Source organism: Hypomesus nipponensis, chromosome 10 (assembly GCF_054491055.1).
Source record: "Hypomesus nipponensis isolate SF chromosome 10, ASM5449105v1, whole genome shotgun sequence".
Classification (NCBI taxonomy): domain Eukaryota; kingdom Metazoa; phylum Chordata; class Actinopteri; order Osmeriformes; family Osmeridae; genus Hypomesus; species Hypomesus nipponensis.
This window is the reverse complement of record NC_140370.1, coordinates 14,522,585-14,548,345: the sequence shown is the minus strand read 5'-3', so window position 1 is coordinate 14,548,345 and position 25,761 is coordinate 14,522,585. Positions and strand designations below refer to the sequence as shown.

General features: G+C 47.7%; 2 protein-coding genes across 3 annotated transcripts; both read right to left on the bottom strand.

Annotated features, from left to right (window-relative positions):
• Positions 1–67: 67 nt before the first annotated feature.
• Positions 68–7,526, bottom strand: plxdc2a (plexin domain containing 2a). 2 transcript variants are annotated; one of them, XM_084708066.1, is made up of 15 exons: positions 6,969–7,526; positions 6,619–6,753; positions 5,618–5,841; positions 5,022–5,165; positions 4,733–4,802; positions 4,502–4,624; positions 4,062–4,180; positions 3,759–3,858; positions 3,013–3,108; positions 2,773–2,854; positions 2,533–2,593; positions 2,210–2,426; positions 1,851–1,889; positions 1,394–1,617; positions 68–1,286 (listed from the first exon to the last, which is right to left on the bottom strand). In XM_084708066.1, exons 2-15 carry the CDS (start codon positions 6,725–6,727, stop codon positions 1,038–1,040), a joined length of 1,857 nt encoding a protein of 618 aa, XP_084564192.1. In that variant the 5' UTR covers positions 6,728–6,753; positions 6,969–7,526; the 3' UTR covers positions 68–1,037. The 2 variants fall into 2 exon arrangements, with proteins under 2 accessions (XP_084564192.1, XP_084564191.1); XM_084708065.1 differs by having other exon boundaries at positions 6,619–7,526.
• A 633-nt stretch (positions 7,527–8,159) lies between these two features.
• LOC146271904 (MAM and LDL-receptor class A domain-containing protein 1) lies at positions 8,160–25,189 on the bottom strand (the record flags this gene model as incomplete). The annotated part of the gene is made up of 43 exons (XM_084707635.1): positions 8,160–8,347; positions 8,508–8,580; positions 8,709–8,805; positions 8,979–9,087; positions 9,462–9,576; positions 9,808–9,967; positions 10,319–10,553; positions 10,657–10,835; positions 10,967–11,185; positions 11,498–11,606; positions 11,712–11,894; positions 12,057–12,227; positions 12,305–12,396; positions 12,512–12,673; positions 12,917–13,036; positions 13,143–13,358; positions 13,790–13,915; positions 14,145–14,287; positions 14,426–14,523; positions 14,613–14,742; positions 14,905–15,028; positions 15,359–15,578; positions 15,838–15,988; positions 16,474–16,567; positions 16,762–16,884; positions 17,054–17,144; positions 17,274–17,369; positions 18,249–18,403; positions 18,894–19,013; positions 19,388–19,559; positions 19,850–19,971; positions 20,256–20,384; positions 20,604–20,738; positions 20,916–21,006; positions 21,630–21,895; positions 22,462–22,696; positions 22,924–23,048; positions 23,199–23,330; positions 23,546–23,771; positions 24,039–24,201; positions 24,368–24,470; positions 24,680–24,808; positions 25,057–25,189. Coding segments are annotated over 43 exons (6,105 nt in total), but the record flags the coding sequence as incomplete, so codon positions are not given.
• Between the last annotated feature and the right edge of the window lie 572 nt (positions 25,190–25,761).

Genomic DNA, 25,761 nt, shown 5'->3' with positions numbered 1-25,761 from the left:
CATCTATGAAAAAAACATTTAAATGGTATTTTTAGGTATTTAGAAAGTCTCGAAATGAAAATACATTTTATGTCTCATGTGTAAATGGATAACAATAAAACACTTTAATTCTGGAACATCTTCTGTCAATCACTTTGCTGCAAAGAATCATCAAAAATGTTTGTAAAGGTGTTACTTTCGTTAACAAGTGTTGGTATAAAATTGCTTCCTTAAGTATGAGTAAAACAAAATGACTGAGGACTATGTCAAACTCTTAACCTTGAAGGTAAAATAGATTTAAGATCTTAAAGCATGCTGAGGTTTGTTAGGCATAGGAAATGGCACCCTTGTTTGACATTCTTTTACACAGAAGAAGGCCTCATTCATCCTTGGACGTGAGCTTAAGAATTGTGGGTAAATACTGTTTGCCAGGCATCATGGGGTCGACGTAGAGTGAGAACTTCATCACCGTGAGACCCAAGAGCAGTTTTTATTGAAAGTTTATTTTAAGATTAATTAAAATGTAAAACATTTAAAGTTAAAAGTTAATTTTGATTTATTTGGCGTTATTAACTTATAATAAGAAGCCCTGTGGATCATTACACACATCTGTTGATTAAATTCCAGCATATAAAAGCAGATTTGCACACAAGTCAGTCACCGAGATCTACATGACAAACTGTCCTGTGAAGGCTTCGAAGACGGACAAGCAGGAGCCCAGATAGGGGACGATTGATTCAAATGAGGACCATCAAACTGAGGATGAGGTAGTGTCTAAACTGGGTGGTTTAGAGTGATGGTTAAGCTTCAACGGGGACCCAAGCTGACATTTTATATGGTATGTTAATTGTCCGTGTGGCATCTTTTAGATGAAAGTTAAAAAAATCACAGTTATATTCAGATTTTCCCCATCTGAATGTTTAATCCCAAAGTCATCCTGCTATGCTGTATAAATGTTCTGTGTCAATCATCTTAGTTTGCATCCAGTTATTTTTGTAACGTAGTGCACCAGTTCTATTTACCACAGAGCCTCTTGGGAACTGTAGTTCCTGTTGCTGTCAGCACTGGTCGGTAACCAGGAAACACTCCCTCTGGTCGGGGACAATGAAGCCGTCCCTGTGGTCAGTCAAGGTGTAGCTCTCTCGGCGGTCTGTTATGATGAAGGCCTGTCTGGGGTCGATGACCACCATGCTGCCCTTCTCCTGCCCCACGGCCTCCACCTCCTGCCCCACAGCCTCCACCTCTGCATACGAGGGGTTCCCAGACCCCCGACGGAACTTCATCACCGGCCAGCGGGTGGGTCTCCTCTGAGGAACGAAGGGGTGGATGAATGGATGAATGGATGCACGCATGAGTGAATGGATGGATGGATTGGGTTTGTAAATAAGTCTTAGAACAGTGAGGCGGCCCTCACCTCTATGAAGAAGAGGCTGATGGTGGAAGTGGGGTGGTTATACATGTACACGGTCATGAGGACGGCCGCTGCCATGGCAACTATTACCAAGACGATGCCCACCAGGAGACCAGTTTGTAACCTGACGTCACTCTGCTCCTCCGCGCTCTCCGCGCTCTCCTCCTCTTTCTCCTCTAACTCCTCCTCTTTGTCCTCCTCTTTCTCCTCCTCATTCTGCACGGTAGCTGCATGGTAGGCAGTTTTAATCAAAACAAGATCAACTATATTTAAGTCATTACAAAACTCTTTACAGGGATGACAATGAGTTTGACTATTATAGTTATGTACTATGGTTACCTTCTGACAGATATGCAGTATGTTAAAAGTAGATGAAGTTACAAAACCACCTCTGCTAACTACACAAAAAACTATACAACTACATGAACAACCAGACATTTCTGGGGAATCTGTTACGTACGTAGTTCCTCTGGTGTGTGCGGGGAAAGCTTTGTTTCGTCTGAAACAAATGGAGAGATTATTATTTGTTTAGATCATGGCAGTGGTGAAGAAAACATCATGACATTTATTTCTTATATCGAGAGACAACATGCACTGGTTAGATGAATGAGGACAGAATGTTATTATTAGTATAATGTGTTATAGTGTGTTATTTCGTGTATAAGCTGTGCTATGACCTGACAGTTGGCTGGGAAATATCTGCTGAACTTTTCCCTCTCTCACTCCCAGCATGCTTTGGAGCTCTATTAAAACCACACCTCAGATACTTCCGTACAACAAGCGCTCACATTCTGCACTTCAAAAAACCATGGTACCTACCCTTTGTAGGACTGCTGGTGAAGGGGGGAGGAGAAGAAGACGTTGAAGTGGTTGTGATTCTAGCAGTGGTGGTAGTGGTGGCAATCGTTGTCACGGGGACAGAGGTTGTGGTCCGTTGCTCCACCGTTGTGGTGGCAACGGGAGTGGTTGTCATGGCGAGGCTATGAGATGCGCTGAGTGTTATGTTCACCGCCTGGACACAGATCTGGTTCTTTCTCTGCAACAACCCGAGAAGGTGTTTGAACAAAAACAAAAAATCCCTTTCAAATCTTTGGAATGATTAAGTGTGGGTGATGTGGTCAGGTCAGCGTGTGTGTGGTTACCTCCTCCAGACAGCCCTGGTCCACCCACTCCTGGCGGTTCCTGTCAAACCCACTGGAGCATCTGACAAACACATCCTTTCATGAGTACATCTAAACCACAAGCTGGTGACAGACATAGAACCAACACAGAGAGGAGATGCCAAGCAACCATGCAACTCTCTGGGCGACAGTCTGAAAGGAAATGAGTCTCAACAGTGAAAATACCAGCAAGTCAGGGTCTTTTCCCAATACTGTCAGTACCTCTGTAGGCGGTGACACCAGGAGCAGTTAAAACCAATCTGAGATGTAAGGCACGAACCACAGCTTGAGAACTGGAGACAGGCTGAGAAAAAAGTAGAATTTGACAGAACAAGATCTTAATAATAGGTTTAGCATAATGCTTTTTTCAAGTCACTACAGAAAGTTTTTCAAAAATATAAAGGCAAAAAAATATGAAATACTATTTCACATAGATATCCAGATCTGTGGAGTCTGACGTACTGGGGTGAGGCAGCATCTCCACTGCAGTAGAGTTGGAGATCTTGGACTTGAGGATGTCTACTTTGTGATACTCGTAGATGGTTCTTCTGCGAACATCTGGAGCAGGACACAGATGGACATGTCAGATCACTCCCTCCACAGACTCACGTGCACACAGCCTCACACAGCCTCATACAGCCTCACACAGTCTTATCTAGCCTCAAACAGCCTCACATAGCCTCACACAGCCTTATCTAGCCTCACACAGTCTCACCCAGTCTCACACAGTCTCACACAGTCTCACCCAGCCTCATACAGCCTCACACAGCCTTATCCAGCCTCAAACAGCCTCACATAGCCTCACACAGCCACACAGCCTCATACAGCTTCATACAGCTTCACACAGCCTCACACAGTCTTATCTAGCCTCAAACAGCCTCACATAGCCTCACACAGCCTTATCTAGCCTCACACAGTCTCACCCAGTCTCACCCAGCCTCAAACAGCCTCACATAGCCTCACACAGCCTTATCTAGCCTCACACAGTCTCACCCAGTCTCACCCAGCCTCAAACAGCCTCACATAGCCTCACACAGCCTTATCTAGCCTCACACAGCCTTATCTAGCCTCACACAGTCTCACCCAGTCTCACCCAGCCTCAAACAGCCTCACATAGCCTCACACAGCCACACAGCCTCATACAGCTTCACACAGCTTCACACAGTCTCAGACCGTGAGAGGTCAGGGCTGTGGGACCTGGGACTCACTAGGGAGCTGCTCGATCTCATGGAGCACCACAAAGGCATCTGACAGGCCCACCTTGACCGGGTGATTCACAGCACTGATTCCACTGATGTCTATGGGAACCTACAAACGATGAGAGGAGGATTTCATTTATCGCTGGGGCTAAACTGGACAGAATGCAACGTATATTCTGATGAGGACAAGAGTACTACGAGTTGGATCAGATATGCAATTGGTCAATCAGATCATGTTTGCTGTCGTATTTGTGTTGCGATGTGTTGTGTCTAAAAGGGGGTTAAAGAGGTGGAAAGAAGGGATCGTGTCACCTCTCTGTAGGCAAAGATGATTCTGCCATCCTGGTGGAGAGTGGTCTGGAAGGTGAAGGTCCCGAGGCTGAAACCATCCTGGAGGTGAACACGGTCCCACTGCACCACCAGCGCTGTGCCTAGCGTGCACACACACACACACACACACACAGCCCTATTTCTTCAGTCAAAAAGACATTGAAAGCTTTCTTTTTCTCACTCTCTGTATCCCTTGGGGTCACAGCTGTACTGTAAAGGTCAGGGGTCACAGCTGTACTGTAAAGGTCAGGGGTCACAGCTGTACTGTAGGGGTCAGGGGTCACAGCTGTACTGTAAAGGTCAGGGGTCACAGCTGTACTGTAGGAGTCAGGGGTCACAGCTGTACTGTAAAGGTCAGGGGTCACAGCTGTACTGTAAAGGTCAGGGGTCACAGCTGTACTGTAGGGGTCAGGGTCTTTTACCGTTGTCAAGGTAGAAGACGGTGGAGTTGGTTGAGAGGCTGGGGTCAAAGTTAGCCATGAGGGGGGCAATGTACTGTGTGGCGGTCAGCATTTTGTGGATGACATCACCAGTATAGATGAAACCTGTAGAGGAATCCATTTCATGAGGAGAGCACCTCAAACCACGTCTCATCTTACTCTTTTCAGAATAAAAGCATGTCCACAAAAGCTTAGTTCATGAGGCATCCTAACCTCCAGTTGCCACTGTGATTTCTCGTAGTATGTGTCCATAGAAAGGAAAATCGAAGGACAGCTTCACTTTCTGAAAAATAAAAACACAAAAAGAAATTCAACATTAGGAAGTTACGATAACGTAGAACAGCGTTGTTCTATAAGAAAAGCAAAGACACAGCAACAAACAAAAAAAGTGAACACATATGGAGTATTAAACAGTATTCCAGTATAAAGGTACCACAGGGTCATCTAAACCCCTCCTCCCCGCTGGGCTCCCCCTTCCCAGGATGCAGTGCAGGGCCCGTACCGCTGTCTGTCTGTGTGTGCTGGACAGCACGCCGTGGACCTTCTCTCTGCCCTGGTCCATGTCCTCCACGTCCACCCACAGCTCCCTGCCCGCCGCGTCTCCAGGGCTGTAGATCTTGGACGTGTAGTAGCTGTGGTCCATGTCCTGGGATGAACACAAACACTGAAGCTACATCTGCACACTGCTCACTGTGTCTGGGTGTTGTGTGTTTAGCTGATGCTTTTATCCTCAGAGACATATAGTTGGGGCGGGCAGGGCGGGGGGGAGTGAGTGGAATTTGGACCTGCAACCTCTTGATTTGCAGACGAATGCTCTACCACTGATGTACACAGGGGTCAGATGGCTGAGCGGTTAGGGAGTCGGGCTAGTAATCAGAAGGTTTCCAGTTCAATTCTCGGCTGTGCCAAATGACGTTGTGTCCTTGGGCAAGGCACTTCACCCTACTTGCCTCGGGGGGAATGTCCCTGTACTTACTGTAAGTCTCTCTGGATAAGAGCGTCTGCTAAATGACTAAATGTAAATGTACACCCTCCCCTCAAGTAGTCCCCTTAGTTTGAAGTCGGTGAAGGTTTGGTCAATGTGAGTTTTCTGTTTACTTCTATTTTGGTGCTGTTGTCGTGCCCTGCCTCAGTCAGCAGGTCAGGGTCTGGCTCCGCCCCATCCTGATCGCGGTAGTGTCCTCTCTTGTCATTGATCCAGTTGGGGACCACAGGCTTGGGATTGGACACAAACCTCCGCCACCTGCGTCTGGTTGACAACGTGTTGACAGGGACTCTCTCGTCTGGAGAGGGCATGCCCAGGACGTTTACATAGTACACCCCTGAGGAGAGAAGAAGGGTCAACTGTTAATATCAAAATCCTGCCTTTCTGTTTTTAAATCGCGGTGAATAGAGGAAGTTACGGGGCTACAGTGACAGCACATGAGTCTCAATGTGTTGTTAAAACAATATCAGGAAAATCCTGAGTATCTACACCAGTACTCTGTGATCTCCATCATCAATGTGTGTGTGTGTGTGTGACAAAAACAACCCTCCGAACCTCCTTCAGTGGACAAAAACATGTTATCACCCCACCAGTCAGCACTACCAATGACAGAAGTGGGTCCCAGCCGACTCCTCTTTGCGGCACAGGGTGAAAGCATGCCTCACATTCTTCACACACACTGACCAGGGCACACTACGGGGCCTGGGACGGAAGAGTGTTTACATTTCCGAGAGTGTCACACTGTGTCCTTGCAGACACAGAAAACGAGTCGAAAGCGAGTCCTAGCGGTTACTTGAGGGAGTTGAGTGTATCTGTTTCGATAGAGCGCCACCGTCATTCAGGCTGCGGTTTAGATCCGTCTTGGTTTTCGTTATGCATGTGAGAGCTTATTCTAGGGTTGAAGGAAGACGGTGGCATCTCTTCATGGTCAGGATACTGGAGAATTCATAGTGTCAGACGTTTGGGAACAGCCAGTTATCTTAAAGTCTTTGTGCGTCTATTGATATAGTGAAGGCGCGTCTGTCATTCTCATCCTTCCCAACAGGCTTCATAAACACCCTTCATTTTGCCCCAACACACACAGATACGCACATGCAGCCCAGAAAAGACTCACCATTAGCAGGCTTCGACTCAACCTGGCTTAATAAACAGAGCCAGACTATGAATATTCCTGTGAGGAAGTTGAGTGTCTTCGCCATTGTTAGCGTCCACATCTGTCCCATCACTGGAGAAGCCGCGTCCGGGTGAACTGTCAAATTAGACCCAGGATGACAATACCTAGGCTACGTCATGCGTTAAAAGCCCCCCAAAAAACTGTCACTTAGTCAAACTACATGGAAATGTATTAAACAGCCCGCAATTAAACGTACGACTAATGTAAAATGCTAGTTGTTACATAACCTATTTTCTAGTCACCAATAGCCTACTCAATCGGCAGTATTGGCGAACAACCAACGACTTTACCAATTCCCCTTTTCAAAGTTTTGCATCTGTTGAGGGAGGATCATTCCAAGCACATCGATATCCTTTTCTGTTTACGCTCCTCTGACCTGCTGAGGGAGGGTGTGCGTCAGCTTGGAGAGTTCAGTTTACGCGCCCTCTCGTTGAGTTTGCGCTATACCCACCCACGTAGAACGATGTGTAGGTCTGTGACATACACGAGTGAAAAGCATGCTGTCGGCAAGCTTTAAATATTGTTTCACGGTTAATGAACCATTCGGTACTGGAACGTGCAGGTAGGCATTTCTTTCACGACTTCAATTTCGATGTGGTTACTTTTCCTTTACGGAATCATTGTTGGGATGTTGTCTTTGTTGTTGTTGATGCGTGCTCGGTACCAACTTGTGTGACGTCGGTTCATATCGTGAGAATTTCTGTTGCTGTAGCCTACGGCCTAGTGTGTCTGTGTGCTCGCTTGCTTGGAAAATATCTGCAAAAGTCCAATGGATTATGTGAGAGTGTGATATGTCTCGTATGGCTGAGAAATCGATGCAGCCACAGTGTGTATTTAAGTGTGTGTGTGTGTGTGTCCGCGGGCGCGTGTGTGTATGGACTAGCCTAAATTTGGGGGCATGTCAATGACGTCAGAAAATCTGTAACAACAATGTGTTCCGAGGTAACATTGCAGCCCATACCCTGTTCTTTTGTTTGATTGTTCCAAATGTTGTCATCTCTTTTCATATTTTTCGTTCTTTTTCCTTTAGTCTTTTCTCTCTCTCTCTTCCTTTTTCATTCTTTCACAAAAAAAGTATACAGCCAATTCGTCAGCCATACAGTTCCTACACGACATGAATGAATTATTCTCCTCCCAGTCACATCCTACATTCCTTCAGCATCCTTGACCTGTGTGTCTCAGGCATTCTTGCCTGGCAGTAACAGTCTGAGGAAGTCAGTGTTTACTACCATGTCTATGTGGTCCAGACTTGACGTAGCCTAGTTCTCAAACCTTGACCTGGCTAGCAAGCTGGCCCATTAACCTCTTAATTAACTCTTCATAAGTCTTAAGTCTCCATTCTCCCAATACAAAACAAACTCGACACAAAACAAAACTGATGCAAGTCTATTTAATGGAAAAACTAAACAATCTAAAATACAAATATACAAAAGAGAGATATATTATGTTTCTTCACAGAGAACCCACTAATATATCACTGACTAATCTTGATTGTGTTAATGAATATCATTATTTCCCAATATTATTCTTCAAATGATGAATAAGTTGCTTTCCAAATACACATACTGAACTCCTCGTTCTTGATTGTTCTATGTACCAATTAGAGGTGTATTTGAAGGCAGTGTTGTTTGAAGAATTATATGTCCACTTCGCTTCCAAAATTGGAGTTCTGAAAACAGGCATTTAGTTGAGTTATTTTACAATGTTAACCTGAGAAGGCAGACACAACCTTATAATAGTACTAAAAATTAAATTTCTAAATTCATTTTTGTTACAATCTAATATGTTCACTGGGTAAATTATACTGTGACTAGTGACATTATACTTACATACAATCTGTTGACATTCAGATCAATAACAGAATCTTCATTCATTACTTCGTTGCCAACAAGCTGCGGTTCACTGTTAAGGAGAGGAGTTCTCTTGGTAATCATCATCATCATTATCACCTTCATCATCTTCACTCCAAACATCACAATGACAGAAGTCACCGTTGACATAACAACAATGGCATCCAACCCTCCCTGTACCTGCTGAAGCGTTTCCTCTGAATGTAGAAGAGGAGAAGAACAAGAATCACCAGGGCCAGCACTGTGAGAGACACTCCCAGACTCACTGCCAAAGAATCTGCCGCACATTAAAACACAATAACAGCACAATCAAGCACAATAAGGGCACATTCAAACACAATAACAGCCATATTCCAATACAATACCAGCACATTCAAACAACACCAGCACAATCAGAGAAATGGCGTCCAGTATGCAGCACATTAGAAGACAGTATGGGGGCTTCTTTACCGTCAGTGACTGGAGAAGCAGTGGACCAACAGGGTCCCTGCCGTATGCTGATGTCATCCAGGGCCACGTTCCCTCCAGCCTCTCGTCCCCTCTGGTGCACAAACACAAACTGGGCCGAGGAGGGGACACACAATCAGACCGTCACATAGACACTACAGTACACAGGGTATGGGGTGTAACTAAGCCCTAACAGGAAGTAGGATATGGGGTGTAACTAAGCCCTAACAGGAAGTAGGATATGGGGTGTAACTAAGCCCTAACAGGAAGTAGGCATAAGGGTTACTTCAAAGCTAAACACGTACTGTTCAACTACTTGTCAAATGTTACGTCCAGAGGAAAAGAACTACATCGATATCATTCAGACTGTGGGCATAAACATCAAGTAGGTGTGACTTTATTTGTTAGGGCTAAACTGTCTAGAAAATGTTTCATCTCAAATGTGTGTCGTCTAAACTCAGTTGAGGACAGTATAAGAGCAGATACCCAGAATGGCTCTTCTTGGTCCACAAACACATTTTCTTCAAGCCAGACATCTCCCTGGTTACCAGACTCCGTCCACAGAATAACCCCTGTACTGTCTCCGCTGGCATGTACTTCCCTGAGTGATCAAGAAGAAAAATAATCCTTAGTGATTATTTAACAACATGACTATTAATAACATAACTAATTTGCAATCAAGACTGGGTGAGATATTATAGAAAGAAAATTGACAAAACGAAGCAAATTGAGTTGAAGTGGCCTTTTCTAGAGAAATCCTCCAAGGAGCCCACAAACAAACAATGTTGAGCTATACAGTGCAAGGTCTTGAGGATCTTTCTAGAGTGCGTACTTGTTGTTCCTGTACAGGTTGAGGGTTCCTACGTGAGGCCCATGCATGTGGTACCAGAATGTGACACAGCGCCCCCCAGTGATGGGCTGGAGTACTTCACTGTACAGCATGACTTTATCTCCCCAATCCCCCACAGAACCATTGGCGTACAAGTAGTAGCCTGGGAACACACACACACACACACACACACACACACACACAGAACAATCTGTCTCATTAACCCATAATTCATCATCTTGACAAGTGCTCAACTTTGTCAAGTCTATACGAAAACATATTAATTCATATATGCACACACACACACACACACACACACACACACACACACACACACACACACAGGACTAGCACTACCATCAGAAAAATATATTTTACTCTTCTTGGAATCTGCAACATGCTATACCCTGACATACATTTCACATTGACATCTTATTCATACACAACAGCAGACGGGTTTGATCCGCAGCAACAAACCCAGATCCTGGCACTGCAGTGTTTGTGTCCTACTGACCCAAGGTTGAGTTGAAGGTGTGGTCCACGCGGGGGCCCGTGTGGGGGTCCATCCCTCGGCCCCTCAGCCAGTCCCCCTGGTCCAGACCCCCCCCCAGGTTGCTCCAGCCACACAGACCGCTCTGGAAGTCACACTGGCCAGCTGGGGGGCACTGGGTGCTGGTTACCTGCACATCATCCAAGGCCATTTCCCCTGTCCCCATGCTGACGTCCCCTGTCACGCCCTCCACCACTATCTAGAACGGAGAGGCCCAAAAACAGGGTAACGGTACATGGGTAGTGTCTGTGTGTGTGTGTGTGTGTGTGCTCCAGGCTGGTGCGTCTGATCCGGGGACTCACCCTGTACGCTTCCCCGGGGAGCTGCAGCTTGGCCTGGGTGAACCTCCACAGCCGGCCCTGGTCCCCTGTGTGGGAGAGCAGCACAGCTGGCTTTCCCTCATCGGACTGCTGGTACACGTTCAGGGTTCCCACGCCTCTGCCAAACATGTGGAACCACAGCTGCAGACACCCCCCCCTACCTGCAGCACACAACCAAGACACCCAGGCGCACTCTAAACAATCGCATGGTCTCCAACGCACCAGCCCTTATAGATAAACCCCAGCATATTTAAACGAGTGAAGCACACAGAGCCAAAATGGCGGCCGTCACCTGCAGGGAGGAGAGGGGAGGCTATCCGGGCGACCTGGCTGGGCGGGTCAGTGGCTGGGGAGGCCAGGAAGAGGTAGCGCCCCCTGGGGGTGTTGGTTGTGTGGTCCCAGTCAGGTCCAGTGTTAGGGCTGGGGCTGGAACCAGAGCTGAGCAGCCAGTCTTGGTTATTGTCACTGAGCTGTGACCAGTCACACATGCCCTCCTCAAAGTCACACACGTCTGAAAGAGAAGGGGATCTACTTTTGACACGTATTCTCTGAGCCGACGTCGTAGAGCGAGGGCAGCGGATAATCAGGGACTAAACGTGCACAGTTGTAGGAGTAGAACAGAGGTTAGTGGCGAGGAATGGCGTTTTACACAATATTGGAAGCTGGACCAACGACACATAGTGCCTTGATGTGATGCAACACAGGGATCTCTCTCCACTGGTTGGTGTCGTGTTGACATTCTTGTATGTCATCTACCCTGAACATTAAGACACAGCTGAACATTGTCATATTCCCATAATGTGTTTCCAGAAGCAGTTCTTACCGCAGCCCTCCTCGTCCTCCCCTAGGGGGCAGTCTAGATTGAAGTTACACCGCTTGCTTGCAGAAACGCACACCACGCTTGGACTCCGCCAGCAGTAAAAGTCCTCAGCCTTCCAGAAAGAATTGGAAACCCCCCAAAAGATGATCATTGCGTTATGATTGGACAATGATAGAGTTGTGCTGTCCATCCCACCAATAGCGTGTGGGTTACTCACCAAGCAGGGCCCAGTGGGAGGGATGGTGGGTGTGGTCTGGGGGGAGGGAGAGGAGGGGGGAGGAGTAGGAGACTGAGGCAGCGGGGTGTTGTTCGGATCAACAATGCACTCAGAGGAGAAGGAGATGTCATCCACAGCAACCTGACCTCTCTCACCACTTCCTCTCTGATACTGGAACACGACCTGAACACACACACACACAACAATCTAGGTGAAATGTCTTCTTTCCTCATGATTCATGTTATTTCTTGAAAACGGTCTTGTCATGAGCACACACACACACACAAGACTTGGACAAGGAAGTACAAGTCAGTAATCCAGTCAAAACTTGTCTTTATTTCTGACCTTGCTACTTTCTGAAGAAGAGAAGGTGACCTCTGCCCTTTGCCAGCTGAAGCCTGCCATTGGTGAATTTCTGACCCAGAGCAGAGTATCACCATGCCCGCTCTGTTGCCATCGTGATCTCACAGTCAGGCTGGCCGACTCGTCGTCCTGGCTGTAGTAGTAGAATCTCAGCTGCAGGGAGAGAGCAGTCGAGTGTCTTCATTCATGTTTAACCTGTTGGAAACTAAACGCTTTTAAGGAAAACTCACGGTGCAGTTGGGGCTGGGCAGCAAAGTGTTGGAGAGGAATTCTGATGTCTGCCCCTTCAGAGTCAGATGTGTCCCAGGGATAGCAAAGTGACCTGGAATGTCACAGGACAAATTCTATAGCTACATAGAACACAATTTCACAGATTTGGAAGTTATATGTGTTGTCTTTGTCTGTGTGTGTTTGTCTGTGTGTGTGTGTGTATCTACCTGCCGCCGTGTTCAGGGTGTGGTCCCTGGGGGGCCCGTGGTGGGGCCAGGCAGCCTCCCCCCTCCGGGGGGCCCACTCCCCCCCTGGCGTATCCACATCACTGCCTCCCCAGGAGCACAGACCCTGCTCAAAGCTACAGAGCTCCAGAACACCATGCTGCTCTGAATACAGACAAGAGGACAGTGGGAGACAAAGAGAGAGAGAGACAGAGGAGACCGAGAGAGAGAGAGGAGACAGAGAGAGAGAGACAGAGACAGAGAGAAAGGAGACAGAGAGAGAGAGAGAGAGAGAGAGAGAGAGAGAGAGAGAGGGAAAGAGATTGGGAGAGAAAGTCAGAGCTTATCGATATGCAATCAACCCTCAGCATGTTCCCTCCCACTTCCTGTCCTGTGTGACTTTGTTACCACAGCGAGTCTCATCAGATCCATCCCCGCAGTCATCGCTGAAGTCACACACTCTGCCCCGGGGTACACACACACGGTTGGAGCAGGTGAACATGCTCTCTGGACACACGTCCTGGGGTTCTACAAGAATGTGGAAACATATTGAGAGGTTGTGTGTTATATGTTTGGTACTGTAGCATGCTTATTTTCCTGCAATTGTAGGACCTTTACACCGCCTGCCACCTACCAGGAAGAGAACAGTTGAGAAAGGTGACGTCGTCGATGGCGATGTCGCCAAGGTGGCTGAAGGTTCTGGTCGCCTCAAACAGGACGGTGAAGACCTGAGGGGTGCGTCCCACGACGACCTCACCGCGACCCCAGGCGTCCCCCTGGTCACCAGACAGCCACCAGAGGGGCGTGGTCCTGGGACCTTCCTTAAGGAACACTTTCAGCTCCCCGATACCTGTTGGAACGCACACATGGTACACCAGACACACACAGACACACATGGTACACCAGACACACACAGACACACATGGTACACCAGACACACGCACACACATGGTACACCAGACACACACAGACACACATGGTACACCAGACACACGCACACACATGGTACACCACACACACACATGGTACACCAGACACACACAGACACACATGGTACACCAGACACACACAGACACACATGGTACACCAGACACACGCACACACATGGTACACCACACACACACATGGTACACCAGACACACACATGGTACACCAGACACACATAGACACACATGGTACACCAGACACACACACACACATGGTACACCAGACACACACAGACACACATGGTACACCAGACACACACACCACATGCTGTACACAGAAATCCTTTTAAAATACCTGTGCCAAACATGTGGTAGTAGAACTCCAGGAGACAGTTAGTGCTGGCCTGTTTCATGGCTGGACTCTGCAAGGCTGCAAAGCTGTTGTGCTCTCCTCTGGACGCCTCAACTACCATGTACCAGCCTGAAGGAAACACACAAAACCAAGAGAAGATAACTAGATCAATATAAAACAGCTGGATCAGTATAAAACATCTTTCATATCCATTACTATAGTGGATCTTTACACCTGCCTATTCGTTATCTATCCTTCCATATACAGACGGTCACTGATCTTAGCCAGAGGTTTAGTACTGTGTCTAAGGAACAGACGAGACCAGAGTTTCATCATGGGAACTGTAGTTTTACCGTACCCAGATTAGTGCCCAGGGTGTGGTCCATGGAGGGGCCCGTGTTGCCGATAGCAGTCCCATTCCTGCCCCTCTGCCAGGCAAACTGGCCCAAACTGGTATCCTCCCAACCACAGGTCCCATTCTCAAAGGTGCATTCTGGGAAACTTCCCTTTCCCTTTCCTGCAGGACACAGCACCCAGCGGACTTTCATGTACGGGACTGTCATTGGGGGTTTGGTAAGCTGGTATGTACAAGTATCAATTTGCACCGTTTGACATGGTTTCTAGGATGTTTCACACAACCATAAGTCTCTGATTCTACCTTGACAAAAACCAGGTGACATGACGACATCATCCACAGCAATGTATCCTCTGTCAGTGGACTCTGCTTCTATCAGCACCTGGAGGACAAGAACCGAGTCTGTTCACGTGATTCTGGAGGAAATGACGTCGCTATGGTAACTCTGTGTGGACAGTGGACTGTCTGCACCTGGAAGGGTGTACTTTTCTTCACGGAGTCGGAGAACTGTGTCCAGCCAGATCCACTGGATCTGCTCTCAAATAGCAGCTCCTGTTCCAAAGGCTTGGAGCGCACATACACACAAAGGGCACCTGAGTCACTGCAGGACACAGGGACAACATCACAAGACATTTCTAATGGACGTCGGAAACATGGCATAACAGAGAGCTAGTCTATGCTAACGTGACAGATGTACAGTGATACAATTTGCCACCTGACATGCTAACCCAGCCCCGTGAGAGAGACAGGAAGGTGTCTGGACCTGTTGTTCATGTGGTACCAGAAGGTGAGACAGGTGGCCGGGTCTGTCTGCAGGATCCACTCTGAGACCACGACAGCCCGACTTGTGGGACCCAGAGGCTGGGCTGGGCTCAGTAGGAACCGGCCTGTAGGACGAGAGCACATCACAATGAAGGTGAGCATGAAGCCGTAACTGTGAGGTGAATTGTGGTCCTGCATGAATGTGGCTTTTGTTGAAGTTGAAAAACGAATTAGTGCTGCTTTGGTGTTTACTGCTTAAGGGAATCTATCCATGTCTTTTTCTGACACGAACAAGATAAAGACATCGTACAAAAACAACCGAACCTGAGACACGAGTCGTTCAAGGATAACCGAGCCTCAATAAATCCCCCCAAAACAGTATCACTATCATCATCGATGATATTGTTATTATTCCGGTTCTTTCTACCGTCGTTCCATAAAGTCCCTCATCTCACCCTCAGGTGTCTGGGTGGTGTGGTCGGTGGGAGGGCCCCGGAAGCTTCCGTCAGCCTGGACCCAGGCGTGCCCGTCTGTCAGGGGCTGGCTGACCCAGGTGCACTGCCCTGCCTCAAAGTCACAGCTGCCCACCGCAGCACAGGCCCCAGCCCTCATGGACACGTCGTCTAGCCGCACGGTGGAGTTGGAGTCTGGGGCGTGCTTGGCTCTGAACACCACCTGGAGGGGGGGGGGGGGTGGACAGAGAGGAGAGAGAGAAGAGAGACAGGAAGAGACGGAAGGCAGGACGGTGAGACACAGACAGCGATGGAGTTATCGAAAGAGACAAGTGATGGATAGAAAGAGGAAGAGAGAAGACTTTTATAAAGGTATGCAACAAACTTACATGGCGGTGCAATTTTAGGGTTTAAACCTTAAGTATGAATCCCATGCATGAGTTCTGATATGATGGAATGTAGATGAGAAGAACAGAACCGACCTTGAACTTGTTTGGGGAGGATACGGTGAGCTCGGCCACCTCCCAGCCAGTAGAGGGCGCTCCAGAGCGCTCCCACAGAGAAGGACCCTGGTCTCCACTCCTCAGCACATGCACTGACAGGATATCAGAGGAACCTGCCGGTAACCAGTACCTACACCCCCCCCCCCCACCACACACACACACGCACACGCACACGCACACACACACGTGTTTTTTCTCTTGAACTCATGATTCATAATTTAATTGGAAATGTTTTACTTACTAAAGCATTTTGTGCCACACATTGTGAAATGTGGTACGAATATGACTCAATATGCGTCCATATAGACTGTGAATGCATATTGAGTCATCGTCACACTGCCAGCTTAAAAGCAAGCGTGGCTCAACTCTTCCAGTGTATCCGCTGTATACTCTGCCAGTATATCTAAATATAAATCTGTGACTCTGTGTGTTTGCATGCGTGTATGTCAGTCTGTGGTTCGAGGACAGAGCACTGTATCGGCCCGTGTCTTGCTTGGGTAGCATGAAGCCACAAAGCCATCGATACAGCCAACAGGCATTGTAAAGACCAATTAGCCAAAAGTCAAACGATGTCAGTTTGCGTGCGTGGAGACGCACATGCGTGCGTGAGCTCACCAGAAGCGCAGGCACATCTCCGTAGTGGAGTCCAGCTCCGGGGTCAGAATCTGAGCCACCTCTTCACTCTGCTTCAGCACCGTCAGGTAGAAACCTGCAGCACAGTCATATCAACAATCACCTACGTCTTCAGGAATCAATTCATAGTCAATCCCATCACCACCCTGAGAACAAGAGCCATAGAATGAGCCTTTTTAGATCGACCGCATGGATCACCAAAGCTCATCTTCTCCTTCTCCAGCAGACACGGTCCTGCTGTCCCCCAGGCTGACCCCCAGAGCCCCTCACCACTGTCCGTCTGGAGGGTGTGGTCCAAGCCGTCTGTGGTCCCCTTAATCCGACCCCAGCGACCACGGTGGGTCACGTCGACGTCAAAGTCACACCAGGTGTAGCTCTCAAAACCACAAGGGTCTAAAAGGAATCAAGGAGAGACTCAGTAAAGCCCTACAGCATCAGCGACAGTGTGTGTGTGTGTGTGTGTCTGTGTGTGTGTGTGTGTATGTGTGTGTGTGTGTGTGTCAAAAAGAGAGAGAGAGAGAGAGAGAGAGACAGAGAAAGAGAGACTGTGCGATGATCTTACTTTGCTCCAGACAGGCCCCCTCCCTCATAGTGAGATCATCTATGGCTATAAACCCAGTGCTGCGGGTATCTCTTCTGCCCAAAAACATCACCTGGTAAAGACAGTTAACACTATCATTCAACAACTGTCTGCATACTGTGCTAGTGACCGAGCAACTGAGAGTGTGTGCGTCTAATAGATATGGTGTGGTATCTCTGTGTGACGTCATTTGAAAACTGACCTCTCGAATGTCTGTGTTGCTGACGGTGACCTGAGCCTTCACCCACTCTGAATCCTGCGTGCCAGACCGCGTCCAAACCACAGCCCTCGACGATTTCTAAACCAAAAAGACACCGTGTTACATGCATCCAATAAACGGAATTCGACAGAGCTTTTCGCAATGCCCTCAATGAGTACCTGGGGAGTTACTGTCAGAGTTCAGGACATCAAATGGGGGATAAAGCTATTACTGGAGCACAAGGCCGTTATCATAATAATTTTTGGGGGGGACACCCCCCCCCCAATATTCAAATCTGGTCAAAACCTCCCCCCCAAAATATTAATATAAAAATATGAATGCGCTACGCTACGACAGGCAACCACGCACGCTATCCGAAATGATCATTAAAAAAAATGATTCGTCCCCCCCCCCCCCCCAATGTTGACTCCATGGCTCCGCCCTTGCTGGAGCACACAGCTGGCGTCTTACGAGCTGCCCGACACACGGTGGTACAGGTGGGTAACATACTGCCTGCACGACACACGGTGGTACAGGTGGGTAACATACTGCCTGCACGACACACGGTGGTACAGGTGGGTAACATACTGCCTGCACGACACACGGTGGTACAGGTGGGTAACATACTGCCTGCACGACACACGGTGGTACAGGTGGGTAACATACTGCCTGCACGACACACGGTGGTACAGGTGGGTAACATACTGCCTGCACGACACACGGTGGTACAGGTGGGTAACATACTGCCTGCACGACACACGGTGGTACATGTGGGTAACATACTGCCTGCACGACACACGGTGGTACAGGTGGGTAACATACTGCCTGCACGACACACGGTGGTACAGGTGGGTAACATACTGCCTGCACGACACACGGTGGTACAGGTGGGTAACATACTGCCTGCACGACACACGGTGGTACAGGTGGGTAACATACTGCCTGCACGACACACGGTGGTACAGGTGGGTAACATACTGCCTGCACGAGGAGGTCCAGGCTGGAGACAGACCCTCCCAACATGTAGTACCAGAAGCCCACACAGACGTCCGTGGTTTGGACGTCCACAGGAACGGAGATGACCGCAGCTTCTCCATCCTTGGTCCCTGACCCATTCAGCAGCAGGTAGAAGCCTGCCGGGGGAATGGATACAGTACATGAGACATTTACATTTAGTCATTTATATACTTATCCAGAGCGACTAGAAGTAAGTACAGGGACATACCCCCCGAGGCAAGCAGGGTGAAGTGCCTTGCCCAAGGACACAACGTCATTTAGCGTCATTTACGACCGGGAATCAGGCAACCTTCTGATTAATAGCCAGATTCCCTAACCACTCAGCCATCTGACTCCCTCCACATGCATACTTTTTACATTTTAAGTATTTAATACAGTTTTTTTTATTCAGAGCTGTTGCCATCTGGCCAATTCAGCGAGGTCTGTGAAGCAGACTGACATTCATTCTGTAATTCTGTTGTGGTCATTCTGTACTCAACCACCACATGTAGAAATAAAGTATTTGAAACAGAAGTAATCGAGGGATGATTTGAAGTAGAGAATAAGCACGCAGGTTTGATTTGGTTTGATTTCTTCTAAACAACCAATGCTGGTTGATGACACCACCTTGCTTGTTGCTGAGCGTGTGGTCGTACAGAGGGCCATCCCAGGACCCTTCCACCTGGGCTCCCTGGTGAAGAAGCCAGTCCACGTCATCGCTGCTCTCCTGAACCCACCTACACAGCCCTGCAGAGCGAGACACCGTGCCATGCAAATACACACAGAGAGGTGGTCATTGAAGCATGCACACACACACACACACACACACGCACACACACACACACACACACAGACACACACACACACACACACACACACACACACACAAACACACAGACACACACAGACACACACACACACACACACACAGACACACACAGACACACACACACACACAGACACACACACACACACACAGACACACACACACACACACACAGACACACACACACACACGGGTGGGCACATTAAAGTTTGAAGGCCACACCAACAGCTGAATGTGTTTAGTAGCTTCAAGTTCAGCGTCAACACAAAACACACACCCAACGTGTGAGCCTTGCCTTGTTCAAAATTGCAGTCCATGGGAGAGGGAGGTGGGGTGGGGGCGGGGGTGGTGGGGGGAGGTGGGGTGGTGGGCAGCAGGTCTGCACACAACGTATTCAACAGGATGTGGACATCGTCGACGGCAATGCCACCTTCGTCCTTGTTTAGATTGGTTGCCTCAAATACGATCTGTAAAGTGAAAACATATCATGGCTCAGTATGTCTGACCGACTATGCTGCCCAGCAATTCCCTACCTGTGGACCGCGCAAAGGATACTTCCGCGTTAACATGTGGGGGTGATATGCAAGTGGACCGCAAAGTGGTCAAGGTTGGTGTAGCTCATTCAATCAGAAATATAGAACAATATGTACCACTGGCTTCGTTTAAAACAAGGAATACCAGGAATGTATTCTGAATTCCTCCATTCATCTATACTTTCACTCATTAATTTATTCATCTATAGAGACTGTGCATTCACCTGGTGGGACCCAGTTGTCGTGTAGTCTACCATTGCTCTGTGCCATATTCGACCCTTGTCTCCAGACTCACTCCACACAGAGCGCAGTCCCTCTGTCTCGTTCACATACACCGACAGCTCCACTTTATTTGAAATACAAAAACCAGAAGATAAAATCAGTTTACTGTACACATTTAGTTATTTAGCAGACACTCTTATCCAGCCACTGTGAAGAATATGTTTGGTACAGGTGTATAAAACCCAGAAATAGTTATAGCTCAGTCATTAAAGCATTTGATTGTAGATCAAGAAGTTGTTTGTTCAAATCCCCTCTGTAAGACTTTTATGGATAAAAGTGTCTGCTCAGTGATCCATCTTTAGTACTACATTATTATTATTATTCTAAGGCCCAACCAGTATTACTCACAACCGCTCGACCACATTTCCATGTAGTACCAGAAGTCCAGGCATGCTCTCTCCACGGCCCCCATCCTCTCACTCTGAAAAAGGGCCTGCTCTCCCCCTTCTCTCCCAGCACTGAAGATTACAAAGTGTCCTGGAGGGCACACCCACAGAAACCAGAATTGAAATCCACATCCGGAACAGCAGACAACCAAACAGACAGTTGAAACCATACAAGCAAGTTTTATGACTAGATAGGGACCATATAACTCTTCATTGAAGCATGAGGGGAATTCGAACTCTATGAATGCTCTACCACTATTTATAATCAGTGCTAGTGTGTTTGGTGTGTAGCCCAGTCAGCCTCTGGTACCAAGAGCAGAGTTGGTGGTGTGGTCCACTGGGGGCATGAAGCGTCCTCCCCCAGAGAGCCAGTCCCAGTCCACTCCCGACCCCGCTGGAGGGCTGTTCACCCAGCCACAGTAGTCCATCTCAAAGTCACAGAACCCTGGAGGAGAGACACACAACAAGGGACACTAGGCTTTGTACTGTGTGAACGCCACACACAAACACAAACACACACACACACACACTGTAACATTCCAAAAACACACCCACGCCCCCCCCCCCCCCCCCCCACACACACACACACACACACTCCCACACACACAATGAGGTCACTAACCTTGCTCTGGACAGGGATCGTTCAGGAGAGTGAGGTCGTCGATGGCGATGTCTCTCTGGGAGCCCTCCCCAACCACAGCCTCAAATATGACCTGTCAATCAACAGACCGTTTTAAAGACTGCTCAGCCTGTCCTCTGCTGATCCCACAGCTCTCAGACAGTGATGTCAGAGAGAGTCTGTCCTCTGCTGATCCCACAGCTCTCAGACAGTGATGTCAGAGAAAGTCTGTCCTCTGCTAATCCCACAGCTCTCAGACAGTGATGTCAGAGAGAGTCTGTCCTCTGCTAATCCCACAGCTCTCAGACAGTGATGTCAGAGAGAGTCTGTCCTCTGCTGATCCCACAGCTCTCAGACAGTGAGGTCAGACACAGTCAGTCCTCCCAGTATCTGCAGTTTGGTGCTTGCTTATCAGCATTGTGTTCCTGTCTATGAACAGCATGCCAGCTTTGAGTTCACTGAAGTCCTCCAAGGATATGCAAGCTATCTGATCGTGTTACGGTGTGTGCGTGTCCATGTCAATGGGTTTCCTTCAAACACACATAGACAACACGTCCTCTCTATCTTTTAGTTGGTGGATAATTAACGTTGTTTTATCGGATGTGTTTTAGTGCATGTGATGCAGGAAGCTATATATAACGATACAGATCTTAAGTGAACTGGCCTGACCTGAACATAATCAAACTGTACTGAACCGAACCAAACGTGAAGTCCCACCTGGTACTGGGCGTTGGGACTGAGGACGGTGGCTCTGGCCTGTCTCCAGTGCTCTCCCTGGTCCCCTGCTCTGCTCCACAGCAGGCTGGGGGGGCCGCTGGGGCTGCCCAGGGTCTGGAGATAGACCCTGAGCTCAGCCCTGCCCTCCATGTGGTACCAGAAGCTCCAGCACTCGCCGCTGTGTTGCGTGGGCTCGTTCACCGCCGTCACCATGCGTCCTCTGGTCCCGATGTGATGCCTCCAGAGCTGGGCGCTCAGGTAGAACCCTGGGGACCAGAGAGAGAACATTCCATCACAAGAACCCTGGGGAGCAGTGAGAGAACATTCCATCACAAGAACCCTGGGGACCAGTGAGAGAACATTCCATCACAAGAACCCTGGGGACCAGACAGAGAACATTCCATCACAAGAACCCTGGGGACCAGACAGAGAACATTCCATCACAAGAACCCTGGGGACCAGAGAGAACATTCCATCACAAGAACCCTGGGGACCAGAGAGAGAACATTCCACCACTAACGTGTGTGTGTGTGTTTGTCGATTGTCATGGATTGCGTTGGTTGTAGATAACAACAGAACCGAGTGGCCTGTCATTGAGGTCTGTAGAGGCTAACATTAGACTTTGCAACTTATTAACCTGGCACTTTTGAAATTATGTTTACGAAAGAACACTTATCATATCACACAAAGCTCATATCGAAATGATATACTCACGGCCTGATCAAAAAATAGGACATAGTTCAAAAGTACTTTTGAATGGTATAGTATATAGTATGACATAGTATCTAAGACTAAATATGGACCAGGGTGGACCTCCAGGGGCCCCTCTCACCCAGCTCTGTCCCCAGGGTGTGATCTGTGTCTGGGCTTGGACTGTTGCCAGTCTGGGTGCCTCTGGTCCTGCTCCAAGGGAAGTTTGAAGATAGATCAGGCTGCAGTCCGCAGAGAGAGCCCTGGAAAGTGCACTCCCTCTCCGCTGGGCAGGAAGCGTTCTCACTGTGGTACACCTCCACGTCGTCTATGGCAATGCTGCCACTCCTGCCTCCCATCACAGCCTCCAGAATGAACTGCCAGAGACCACATGTATGTTTGAACACCTCAGATGTGTTTCTATACTACACAGTAGTGACCTGTACTGTGGTTGTTGCATTGTCCCCGAGGACTGTATAACTGAAGTAAAAGAAGAGCACAATGCTGAAGCAACTGACTAAATACTGTAACTTGTTGCACAGTATGGTATGTAGAAAAAAAAAGCCCTTTTAAGGGACAATCTTTTAATCTAATGGTTTAATACCTGTATTGGCGTGTCACTAGAAAAGGGGAGATCTGCAAAGCGCCATTTGTGGCCCTGAGTCCCACTCCTCATCCACACCACAGACTCTGGCTCTCCAGCTTGTTTGGTTATAAACTTCAGCGAGCCTGAGGAATAAGATCCAGTATGTCATTTCACTGCTGTCTGGCAACTATAGGCTACTGGACCACCCTCAAGTTAATCCTCAAAAAAAGCTCAACTCCACTGGAGTCACGATACAGGATGCTAACCGTATTAGCTTAGAGATTGGAGCTTACCGATGCTTGTGCCGTAAATGTGATACCAGAAACTGACACAGAGGGTTCCTCTTGCTTGCTGAGGGTAGCTCATAAGCCTAGCAGTCGATGAAGCATTGAGGCTCGACTTGGCAGCGATAAACATAAAGTAACCTGTGAAAAACAGTAACACGGGGTCAGCTGAACGGAGGACTTTCTGAGTATCGGTAGTTTCTGAGAGCTGAGATGAATAGACAAGACATTCAGAGAGCTACCACGAGCAAGGAGGAAGTTAGGAACAATGTCATCAAATATATGGTTGTGGATGACAAATACAGTTGTTAATGCTTGAAGTGCGTAAAACATCAAATGCGGTTAGCGAACTGCACCTTCTTTGCCAATGGTGTGGTCATATCCTGGTCCGTTCTTATTGGAGCGCTGCCACATCAGAGCAGCAGTATGGTCCCTGTACCATGCACAGGTGTCCTTCTCAAAGTCACAGGTGAGCATGTCCGAACCTGCAGGCACGTCCCCCTCCCTGCAGCTCTCAAACAGGATGTCATCCAGCATGACGTCTTTGGTATCTATTATGGGAGGCTCGGTTAAGAAGACCAGCTAGACAGAGAGAAGGGGGGAGAGAGGGGGAGAGAGAGAGATACAGACAGAGAAAGGGAGAGGGGAAGAGAGAGAGAGAGGGAGGGAGAGAGAGAGAGAGAGAGAGAGAGAGAGAGAGAGAGAGAGAGAGAGAGAAGCACGGATTGAGACATGAGACCAGATGCAGGAAGACATTTCTGGGTGCTGTTTTTGATGCTGTTTGGTGATATTTGTTGTACATAAGTCCAGTAATATGAACACAAGCTGTAAGAAAGGAGAAATGCGCACCTTGTAACCACCCGGTTGATTACCAAGGAAGGCTGTGGAATTCTCCCAGTCATTCGTTCCAACCTTTGAAATCTTCACAAGCTCCTTGGTCTCCCTCTGTCTGACCATATTCAGATAGAGGTGCGAGGTTGTAGTACTCTCACCATGGATGTGGTACCAGAACCTGTTGCAGATCCATGACATCAACACACATCAAATGCTGATAAACTCATGAATAATGCTTTAATATTTTACTGATTCCTCATCTAACGTATTTTCAAATTATAGTCTAATATCGAATAATGGTGCGGAGAAACGCAAGAGACACAGGCTGCACATATTATTGTTACCTTATCTGGCATCCGAGAGCACCAGGCTGGTCAACATAATACTCCAAAATGGCTTGGGAAAAAAGGCCTGTTTCCTGTGTTCCATTCACACCCATTACATAACCTGAGACACAAACACATACTGTGCTATCATCCCAAAAGCACACTAGCAGTCATACGATACAATTCATAGGTACAATTAACATTTTCAATTATTATCATAAAATATTAGAATTAAAATATTAAATTATTATCACGAAATAGACTCATAAAATACAGTGAATTATGTGCACAGGCAGGCTACAGTTACATGTATGCCTCCAGGTTTCTTACCCCCGGGAGACCCTGTTGTGTGGTCGTGTCCAGGAACCGACGTCATGTTAGCCCTCTCCAATCTCCATCGGTAGAGGTCTTTGCTGGCGTCATTCCATCCACAGGAGTGACCCTCAAAGTCACACGACCCTGAGGTTGAGTGAAACTTTAGTTTAACCACACTAAATAGGAGTAAACCCTTCGTAAAGCCAACATAAGCGAACCTAAAATCTGCCATAAGCACAGACTGAAGGAGACAAATGTAAAGAATTCGGTCGGTGCCGTAGCTTGATGCGTGTTTATGCAGGTTCTTATACATTTGGACAGTGCTTTGAGCACAGGTTATATGAAATATCGTATGCTTCATGTTATGTACATTATTAGGGACGCGGACGCACCACAAAACTCTTCATCAGAACCATCGTCACAGTCCATGTTGTAATCACATATCGCTTCCCGTGGGATACATTTCTCAGATGCACACAGGAAATCTCCGTCGGGACAGGAAGAAAAGACAACGAAAGGAACTGAAATCACATGAAAACGTGTGGGTCAGAAATGGCCGCTGTGATTCTGCTCTTGCATTTCTTAGTTCACAGTTCTCACCCATTATAAATGTAACTGAAACGTAAATTAAAAGCGCATACTACAATGCTACATATGATACAAAATTAATCACAGTTAACTAAGAACCTTATGGACTCTTTTCATCCACTGTGTCACTGAACCCCGGGTGAAAATTTGAACTATAGGGAACTCCGGCGTTTTCAGTTGAATCATCACATGGAATCAAGCTTGTCAATTACAGAAAGTTCTAATGAGAACCCTCAAAAATAATTTTCCTACAATGCCAAGTGTGAAACCAGTAAGACAAACAGACACACATGAATAGCCTACTCTTACCAGACAGAAGTACCAATAACCATCTCATGTTGAAAAAAGCATGAGGAAAACCAGAACAGAAATGTTCATTCAGAATGAGCTGTCTTGACAGTATAAACCCTTGACGACTGTGAATCCGTTTTCATAACTATCAAGATCTTGCAGAGTTCCTTATCAACTTGTCTCTGCTGAAAGTCCACAGTGCACTCACAGCAAACTCG